Source organism: Musa acuminata, chromosome BXJ1-9 (assembly GCF_036884655.1).
Source record: "Musa acuminata AAA Group cultivar baxijiao chromosome BXJ1-9, Cavendish_Baxijiao_AAA, whole genome shotgun sequence".
Classification (NCBI taxonomy): Eukaryota; Viridiplantae; Streptophyta; class Magnoliopsida; order Zingiberales; family Musaceae; genus Musa; species Musa acuminata.
Window position 1 is genome coordinate 18,782,385 of NC_088335.1, and position 10,857 is coordinate 18,793,241.

Below are 10,857 nucleotides of genomic sequence, written 5' to 3' on the forward strand. Positions count from 1 at the left end.
TTATATCTAGCTACAGATCCATTTGAGTTCCGCTTAATTCGAAAGACCCACTTACACCCGATGATGTTTTGTGTAGGATAAGTACAAGGGTCCATGTAGAATTATGGAGGAGTGCATCATATTCTTCACACATGGCTTTACGCCAGTATGAAGGTTTTTGGGCTTGAGTAATTGTGATAGGTTCAGTGGTCTCTAATGAGAATGTTGTGATAGTATGTAGGTCAAGGATTTGTCATGGTTTAAAAACATCACTTTTAGAGTGTGTTGTTATTGGATGTCTAGGGGCTATAGAGGGTGTTGTAGATATGGCTTGTGGAGGGGCACAAATTAGGGTAGGCTGAGAGACTTCAGTGTCATTGGTCCCAAAAGAGGATAAAGGTAGTGAATGTGATTCCGAGGGAATACCTTCAGTTGTAGGGGAACCTTGTGAAGAAGGGAGAGGCACAATGGAGGGGGTGAGGAGCTATTGCACCAGGAGAAGGAGAGAGTGTGGATCCTGAGGAGAAAGACTGGATGATATTATGGGAGACTCGGTTGACGGGATTGATGGCGTACTCCAGTGACGTATATGTGATGGAGTAGGTCGCACAGCAGGAGACTCAGGGTTATGAAACGGAAAGGTAGTCTTTATAAAAATTGCATGACGAGACGTAAAGACTTTTCGAGATTGGGGTTCATAGCATCGAAAAGCATTATAGTCAAGGGAGTATCCAATGAAAACACAAGGTTTAGATTTTGATGTTAACTTATGTGAGGCATAGGGACGGAGCCATGGATAACATAAACATCCAAACACTGAGTTTTTGATGGTTTGGGGATTTGTGAAATAATTTTTCAAATGATGACTCATACTCAAGGACAAGAGTTAGCATATGATTAATGAGGTAGACTGTAGCTTGAAATACTGTAGTCTAAAAAGTTGGTGGCATAAAGGCTTAGTGTAAAAGTGTGAGACCAGTTTCAACTATATGTCGATGTTTGTGTTTAGCAGAACTGACGAGTTGAGGAGTGTGTGGAGGCGACTTGAGGTGTTGTATACCACAAGCAGATAGGCAAGATGTGAGGGCTTGATATTCACCACCACCATCAGAGTAAACAGTTTTAATTTTAGACTAAAAGAAGTTCTCGACCAATCTTCAAAAGTTGGTAAAGACTGTGGAAACTTCAGATTTATGGTGAAGAGGGTATAACCATGTGTATTTGGTAAAATAGTTTACGAAAATAACATAAAATCTGAATTTGTCAAAGGAAGTGATTGGAGCGAGGCCCCAAACATTAATGTAAATAACCTCAAGGGGTTTAGAGCAAGATATGGAGGATTTTTCAAAGGGAAGTCTATGACTTTTATTACTTAAACAAGCATCACAATAAGTTATGATGTTATTGGTTGTAAGCATAGGAAGAGAATAACGGGAAAGTAATTTTTGCTGAATAAAAGTTGAGGGATGACCAAGACGACGATGCCACACATCAGTTGGAGCTACGACAGAAGAGTAGGCAGTGGGTTGGGTGATTTATGGAACTGACGGCCACTTGTAAATGTTGTCTTTACTTTAGCCTCAGACCAAGGGTGCCCCCGTGTTCAAATCCTTGACAAGAAAGGAGTTATGAAAGAATTTAATTGAAGTTTGATTTTGTTTGCAGAATTGAGAAACAGAAATAAGGTTTCGTTTGATGTGGGGTGCACACAAAACATTCATCTAGCGTAAATGAAGTGCTATGTGAATTAAGCATTGTAGAACCAGTATGAGTAATGGGGAGTCTGTTACCGTCACCGATGATGATATCTTCGTTTCCGCCATAGTCATTGTGGATGGACAAGTTTTGTAAATCAGAGGTGATGTGATGAGATACGCCGAAGTCCATAATCCAATTTTGATGACCAATAGTCGGAGTACCTGTAAGATTTGCGCGAGGCCAATGCGACATGGGAGGAAGTTTGGGTCGAGTTCTACACACTTTTGCAGAGTGGCTAACTTTGTCACATAGTTGGCAGACAACTTTTTGTTGATTTATGTGATCAGGACGCTAGGGTTGAGGATAATTGAAGTAGCCGCCTTGATGGTTGTAATTGAAATGTTGAGGGGGGGAGGTTTGTTTGGAGCCCACAAGTGCAGGTATGCTAGCCAAACCTTTGTTGATAGATTTGTTGTACCAGGTGCTCTTCTTCTTAGAATTTTGACCGACTTGAGCTGTGATAGATGGTCCTAGCAACTTGTCCTCACGTTTGAGATATATCTCATAGTCAGTCAACTTATCATAGAGTTCTTAAAATGACACTAGCGAATCACGTACGCGTATTACTGCTGCCAATTCCTTGTATTCGTCTCCTAGGCTGTTGAGGATATGGACAGTAACTTCTTCATCACTAAGGGAATGACCTATCAAGGCCAAGTTATTGATGATAATTCTTATGTTATGTAGATAATCAGCAACAGTACTTCCCTCTTGTTTTATCGTCATGAGACCGGACATGAGACTAAGCATACGAGTGCGGGAACGATTGACTAGGGTGGTTAGAAACTTGCACCAAGCTTCGACAGCATTGCCATATGAAGAAATGAGTGGGGCGAGGGATCTAGCGACCGAGGCTTGAATAGCTTGAAGGATGAGACAATCCTAGCGTAACCATAATTTGTGGTCCGGATTTGATACTGGATTGGGTACGCTTGGGATGTTGAGCATCGCCGGTGGACAACGAAGGGAGCCATCGACATAGCCTAGAAGATTATAGCCAAATAGTAGATTAGAGAATTGAGCACGCTAGGATGCATAGTTGCCACCTTTGGATAATTTAAAGGAAATGAGGGTCATTGTATTTATGGAGATAAGGCTTGTATGTGGGAAAATACTGTGGTTCCCTACAGGAATAGTAATGGGAGCATCAGAGATAGATGATGAGGACATATGGAGGATATGTACCAATATGTGGGAGCAACTAGAAGTCAAAGCGAGACAATGATTTGGGAGGAAGAGGTGTTGGTGGCAAATGGTGGCAAATGGGTTGTGGGTTGTTGATCAATATTGACAATGATCAATATTGTGTAAAGTTGCAGATCTCTGTGCAGTAGTGCTGCAGTCTCTGTGCAGCAGTTCTGAAGTTGCAAGGCTGCGTAGGCTCTACTTCTGTAGGAAGAGGCAAAGGAAGGGCAGCAGTAAAGAATGCCGCTGGCGCAAGGAGGAGAAGAGGGTGTTAGGATCAAGAGCACTAAGAGGGGGGGGGGGTGAATTAGTGCAGCGAAAAACTTTCGACGATTAAAACTGCATTCGTACGATGAAATCATTTCCGACGTAAAATCGTTTTCGGAAACTTAACTTGAAAGCGAGTTCGTAAAGGAGTGCAGCAAAAGTAATAAGGATGTGATGGAAGCCCTACTACAGACCTAACTCAATACCGTCAAGTCCTTGGCTCCTTACAGTACTTATCTCTCACTCATCTAGATATTTCATTTGTAGTCAATAAATTATCCCAATTCATGCATCGACCATCTACTATGCATTGGTCTATAGTTAAACGAATATTGCGATATCTTCACGGGACTATCAATTATGGCCTTTTTTTTCGCAAACACTCCCCCCTTCATCTCCATGCCTTTGCTGATGTTGATTAGGCAGGAAATTTTGATGACAGAACATTCACATCGAGGTATGTTCTTTTCCTTGGACCTAATCCAATCAGTTGGAGTTCTAAGAAGCAAAAGACAATTGCACATTCTACAACTGAAGTTGAATACCATGCCATTGCCACCGTTGTTGCAGAACTTAATTGGGTCATGAATCTCCTCAAGGCACTTGGCATCAACATCAACTCTACTCCTATAATATATTGTGACAATGTCGGAGCCACTTATCTATGCGCCAATCCGGTATTCCACTCCCGCATGAAACACATCGCCATCGACTTTCACTTTATGTGAGAACAAGTTATCAGACATCAATTACGTGTTTCTCACATACATACTGCTGATCAACTAGCGGACTCCCTCACAAAGCCTTTCACCCGCAAATTGCTTTTATCACATCGATCTAAGATCGGCATCCTTGATAGAAGCACCATCTTACGGGGGCATGATAATAGTCAAGATCTCTTATGATAACAACCTCAATAATAGCCAATATCTCCCTAACTACATGATAAGATATCAGAAAGCTGTTAAGGAAAATCATCCTCTATTGAGAAAAATTCTCCCTTCTAAATATGTATAAATATGGAGTATTATGTATTGTTTTAATTAATACAATCTTTTTCTTTCTATTTTATTTTTATCAAATGCAACCCTTTCAACTTTCATTGTAGATGTCAGATTTCACAAATGCATGTAGATGATATTCTTTTTACTTTCAATATTAACAAAAAAAAAAATCTTTTGAGATAATAAAAAATATCTTTCACATATATGAGTCTCTCACCAATCAAAAGTTAAATATAAAGAAATATAAAATATTTACTCCTCCAGGTACCCACTAGGATAAACACGTTGATATATATAATTTCTTCAAGGTAAGAGAAGATATATTTTCTTTCAAATACTCAGTGTTCTTATTACCCCTCATAGGCTCCATAGTAATGCTTCTTATGATTATATCTCCCAATGGATTAATAATAAATTGGGTAATTAGATAGGCTCTAAGCTCTCATTGGTTAGAAGAGTTGCTTTAATTAACTTGGTCTTACTTTCTTCTAGAGTTCATTCCCTTTTGGATGCCCAAAACAGCCGCTAATTCCATTGAGAAAATTGGAAACGATTTCTTTTGACGGAAGTATGATAGTACTAAGAGGATAATTGCCATTTCTTAGGAGATGGTTAGTAGACCAAAGCAGGAAGATGGGCTCGATATAGAAGATAGTGCATTTCATGGCCTATTCCTTGCAAACTTAAGTCAAAGCAAGGAGATTCGGTTTGATGTGGTAAATGCTAAATATCGGATAACATCCTTTGGAGTGATAAATATGCTGCTAGTGGTTTCTAGGCATCCAAAACGAACCGAACATTTCCTTCTGTTTTCTAAATAATTGGAAGTCTAGAAAATGGCATTACGACGAACAGGATTTAGAGGGTCCCTCTGCTCTTTTATAAACCATTATTGCAAGTTTCTTCTGGTCATTTTGGAAAAATAGGAATGAAACCCTTTCTAAGCCTCTGTCCATTTGGTATAAGATCCAAGCTTTGTCTTGAGAAAACACCTCTTTCAAACTGTCCAAGGATGAATATGGTATTGAAACCATAGTTAATTGTCCCAAACACAACGGTGTCTTTTTTTTTCTAACTGTATTGTGATGGTTGTCTCTTATTTAATGCAGCCTTTGCTGGTACAAGTTTTATCATTCGAGACAAATTTGGTTCAGTTGTTGCTATAGGTGGGATGGCAAGGAAGATCTGATCCACAACGAGAGCTGGGCGGTGAGGGATGACCTTCCTTCTACGAGCATGGCAAGAAGGCATCTACAGTGTTCTAGTTCGCATAGATCTCTTCAACTGGTTAATATTCTTGAAGGAGCATATATGGCTCAATGGCATCATTCAATCTCCAGGTTAAATATTATCTTTTTTTGTTTTAGCCCAAAATATTTATGTTATAGCATGGGTCCATATTCCTAGAAAAGTCAAATCATTTTTCTCATAATCTTGTTAATCAAGCAAGAATAAAAAGAATATTTCTCAGGCAATTTGTGCAACTTGTGCCAATTCAATCTTCTCAATCAGGCAAGGATAAAATTCTCATGGTTTTTGGTCAACTTTTACTAGTTGAATGATATAGTGTTTTCTTTGGAAGCTTTTTGCCAAGGCCCTTAAGTTGTTAGGCAATGGATTTTCTCATGTAATCAATCTGTGACGATTGTTCAATTAGTATTTACTATGATAATTAACTTTTTAATATATCTATTTCATTGAAGCCTGATTTTCTTAACATGTCTATCTATTTTTGACTTTAATATGATGTTTGATTTATTTATAAATGATCAAGGAAATTAGAGATCTACTGAAATGCTATTTGGGCCCTTTTTGGCTGCCAGTATGCAAAGGATACCATCTATCAAACTCGTTAAAAATTTTGTAGAAAGCTGACCATGAGGGCCAACCGTAAGCTAAACATACTTATAGGCATTCCTTTGCTCTTGTAATGACCCAGCTAGTAATACTAATAAATAGGACTCTAATCTTTTGTTGAAAATTGTTTTATAAAAAAATCTAATCATTTGAGGTAGGATTATGCAATAAGTTAGAAAACATATTAATTAATTTTGAAAAAGAATAAAGTAAAAAAGTTAACAATGTCATTAATTAGATAGGACGTTTTTAAAAATGCTAGAATTAAGCTAAAAAATTTTATTTGACCATTTATTGCTGTCACCAGTAACTAACCGACACAGTATCCACCTAGCCAGTTAATGTATAAAAAAATGGGTTAAATAATGATTTTTATTTTGTTTTTAATTGGGAAATGTAAATATGGGCCAAGAAAAGTTTGTCTCCATCAGGAATAGACCACAACCAATAACAACCACGTGGACGGCAGCAACAAATCAATCAGATACGAGTGTTAGGACGCTGAAAGCAACGGTCGTTGTTAACGTGGGCAACGCTTTCCGGATGGGTTTCCGGTTTCGTGACGAGGAACAGCGGCACGGTCCACCACAAGCGTCCACCTGGGGACCACCAGTCATAGATCGGTTGGTGAGATGGGTATGCGGCGAGGGTGTCATTTTTATCTGTGACGCATCTGCCGAGGCCGAACGACGAAGCACGTCCCATGGGAACAAGCGGCACGGCGAGCTCTGGTGGTGGTTCGTCCACACGCGTCACTAGAATAATAGCAACCGTCAGCTATTTCCCACCAAACCTATCCGCCCCTGCATTCCCCTTCACGCAACTCCCCGGCCCACGTTTTTCACTTCCCTGGCCGCATCGTCATCCCCGCGACCAACGGGTGCTCCGGGATGGCGATCCCGGGAGACCAAAACAAAATAAATAAATAAATGCAGCACGTCCTCCGACCCCGTCCCGTCGCTCAATTGGTGCAGTTAAAAGGGCCCACGTCGCTATCACCAACCGGTAAGCGCCATGGTGGGCGGGAAACAATTATTTTCGGAAAAAGGGGAAGGACGAGCACTAAACCGATATTTGCATCCCGTCCATTGGAACCCGCTTTTCGATTGGGCAGCAGCAGGGTGGGAGCCAGCCGCTGCGCTGTTGCCGCCGCCATTGACGATGTAGGTACGCATGGTGGTAAGTGGGTAGAAGCTCGACCGGGATCCAGACGCGACTCCCAACCTCTGCCGTAGCTGAGAGGTTCTGCCGGCCTGACTCGCCTAACCAAGAGAGCAAGGGCCTCATGATCTCACACCAGTTTGTTACCGTGAGCGTTCGACACGAGCACAGTTAGCAACAGAAAAAGCGAAGGACGGCATCCCAACCGTCTCTTATTTTCTACTTCTGCAGTGAACAGGGCCCGCCCTCCCCTAATGTCACTTTAATTGGAGTGACCGACGAAAAAGGAATACAAATAAAAATTCCGTGGCGGTGTTATTAATAAGGCGAGGGGAGTTGGCTGATACGTGGATTGTCTGCTTTTAGATCCATTGTGTTACCGCAGACGCGGAGAAGAGGAAGACTAGTCACCATGAGGAAAAGCCGTCGCCAACCTCGTTAGGTTTCTTTCTTTCTCCCCATGGCGTCTGGGATACCCGGACGCAAGCTCGGCTACGAGGGAAGCGGAGGTGGCGGTGGAGGAGGAAACCTCTTTAAGAGGACGCTGGCGGATATGGAAAGGCAGCTGCAGAACGCGCTTTTGCTGCGGTCGGTGAGGCAAAGAACTCAGACCATGCCTTCAATCTTCAGTTTTTCTTATGGAGTCGGAGGTCTCGTTTGCAACTCGTTCACCGCCGCTGCGCCGCAGAGACTGGTTTCTTCCTTGCCGTCTGCCAGTTCCTCGGAGTTTGGGTTGCCACGGAAACCCGAGTTGCTCCTCGTCTCGTCGGTTCCGGAGGATAGGTCTCCCGTCTCGGTTAGTGACCAACTCCGGGAGCTGGAGCGGCAGCTCCTGTTGGACGACGAGGACGAGGCCGAGGCCAGCGTGTCGTGCGGCTCCGCCGCCACCCACGCCGAGGCGATCCAGCGGCTGATTTCGCCGCCGCCGCTGCTCGCGTCGCCAACTAACTCCTCTTCTTCCACCATCTCCTTCGCCTCCTGCTCTCCTCCCTCGTCCATGCCCTCCCCACCTCTTCCTCCTTCCTCGAGGCAGATGCTTCTTGATACCGCCACCGCCCTCGGCGAAGGGAATTTGGACGCGGCGACAGCAAATCTGACCCTGCTAAAGCGCGCGGCTGATACGCGAGGTGATGCCGAACATCGCCTCATGGCGGTGATGGTCACCGCGCTTCTATCTCGCCTCAATCATCCGCAAGTGGGAATCTCCCACCCGATCGCGGACCTCCGCAGCCCGGAGCACTTCGCTGCCACCCAGATGCTCTATAGTCTATCTCCCTGCTTCAAGCTCGGATTCGTCACTGCCAATTCTGCGATCTTGGATGCCACGAAGGACGAACCTAAGATTCACATCCTCGACTTTGAAGTCGGGCAGGGTGGCCAATACGCCGCTCTCGTCCAGACCGTCGCCGAGCGCCTACGACTCCGCCCCGCCAAATCCCCACCTGCCATCAGGATCACCGCCATCATCGACCCCTCCTCCCCGTTCACCAATATCAACGCCGGAAACTTGAGGGCTGTTGGCGACCGGATCAAGAAGCTAGCGGAAAGGTTCCGCGTGGTGCTCCATTTCAACATCGTCTCTCTGCGAGTGGCAGAGTTGGGCGCGGCTTCGCTCGGGTGCGAGACCGGGGAGGAGACCCTAGTCGTGAACCTTCCGTTCGTCCTCTCGAGGGTTCCCGACGAGAGCGTCTCCCCGGAGAACCCCCGCGACGAGCTTCTCCGGCGCGTGTGCGCCCTCCGGCCGCGGCTGGTGGCGATTGCGGAGCAGGAGATCAACACCAGCACCGCGCCGTTTCCCGCTCGGCTCGCCGAGGCGTGCAGGCACTACGGGGCGCTGCTGGAGTCGCTGGAGGCGGCGGCGCAGGGCAGCTCGGGCCCAGAGCGGGGGCGGGTGGAGGCCGGGTTGGCGCGGCGGGCGGTGAACGCGGTGGCGGGGGAGGGGGCGGAACGGGTGGAGCGGTGCGAGGTGTTGGGCAAGTGGCGGGCGCGGATGAGCATGGCCGGGTTCGAGCCGGTACCTCTGGGGCCGACCGTGGTGGAGTCCATCAAGGCCCGGCTCGCCTCATCCTGGCCCAACCCGGGGTTCACCGTGAAGGAGGATGCCGGCAGCCTCGCGCTCGGGTTCGCTTGGATGAATCGGGTGCTCACTGTCGCGTCTGCGTGGCGTTAGGCGGAGTTTTCATCAATTATTATAAATATAAATATATAAATATTATTATCGCCATCATTATTAATTATTAATTGTTGGAGACGTGGCCCACTTTTTTTTGTTTTTTACCAGTTGTGATTTGGTTATTGATGTTTATTATGATCAACTTTATAGGGAAAGGGACGACAGGCGTTATATATTGATACCTGTGGTTGTTGATGAACCTTGTAACTCCATCTTAATACCTTCTAATTTTTAATGTTACGTGTTTTAACTTCACACGATTTACACAAACTAAGCTAATTGCACAAACTTAGTCAAGTGATTCACACCTATTACAACGAACCTTTCATCAAATTTCGACATCAGATATGTTAATTTTTTATATATATTTATTTTGTAAAATATGAATGAAGTTTACATGTACGTGTACGTAGAAAACCTTAATGTTAAAGTCGTGAATTTCACGTTAGGATTTAGTCTGCATCCACCTGCACTCTGGAATCTATGACCTCTTTGAGAAGGACAAGGATATGGTGTCGGGGATGTGTCACAGAAGCATAGATCTAGATTATCGTGAGCTCTCGTTACTGCCAGAACAGTACCCTCACAGAAGCATCAGCAGTCGTTGGACACCAATAAAACACCAATAAATCATTTTGATATGCTTGTAAACATCGCTGTCATTACCTATCTGAACATAAGATTGCCACGAGCAAAAAAAGGAACAAAATGGATCCAACATTTTCAAATAAAAATCAGAAAAAAAGAAACTCTTCTATATTTTTCTTTAATTTTCCTATCAAACAAAAACTTGTATTTTCATTTCGATACGTTCATAATCATTTCCACCGAGAAAAAAATATTGTTATGAATGAACGACCACTTTTCCTATTTTATTTTATTTATTTTCGATTAAATGAACACTAGAATAAATATTTTTTATTTTATAAAAAAGGAAAACAAGGATGAGAAGAAGAGAAAAAAACATGGATATACTTGTGGTTAGTTACCTTTGATTACGTACGTGCTCAGGGACGATTACTTAATACTTATCTAGAAAGGCATCGTGCGTAGTTTACATAATGAATAATCCTACCGAAACGTGTCGCCGATGCTGTCTTTCGTGTGCTAGGTTGAACCACAAGTCTCCGCCTATAAAGCAGCCGGCCTTGTGCTCCAATACACGTGTCGTCCAACTGCACAGTCTCGCCACAGTCGGAGTAATCATCCTTCAGCGCAAGGACGATCAAAAATTCCAACCAAACATGTTTCTACGGTAGAAACCACCGAGCACAGCAGCATTTGTGTCGCTTCAGTGGGGATTATTTGATTAAATATCATTTAATCAAGTTCGGAACGGAGTTAATCGAAGGATTAAAAGTAGCAGAATAAGATTGGATTCAGATATTTAAATAGTTAGTTTTAGGCATTCAATCCAATGCAACCCCTGCGATCCAGAACACATCACGTGGTTTTTACGTGCATCCCAAGCTA

The 10,857-nt window shown here is 43.7% G+C and overlaps 1 protein-coding gene across 1 annotated transcript; it reads left to right on the plus strand.

The window, feature by feature from the left end:
• Positions 1-7,575: 7,575 nt before the first annotated feature.
• Positions 7,576-9,583, plus strand: LOC135593405 (scarecrow-like protein 8). Its single transcript, XM_065083395.1, has one exon. The coding sequence runs from the start codon at positions 7,672-7,674 to the stop codon at positions 9,379-9,381; it is 1,710 nt and encodes a 569-aa protein (XP_064939467.1). The 5' UTR covers positions 7,576-7,671; the 3' UTR covers positions 9,382-9,583.
• The last annotated feature ends 1,274 nt before the right edge of the window (positions 9,584-10,857 follow it).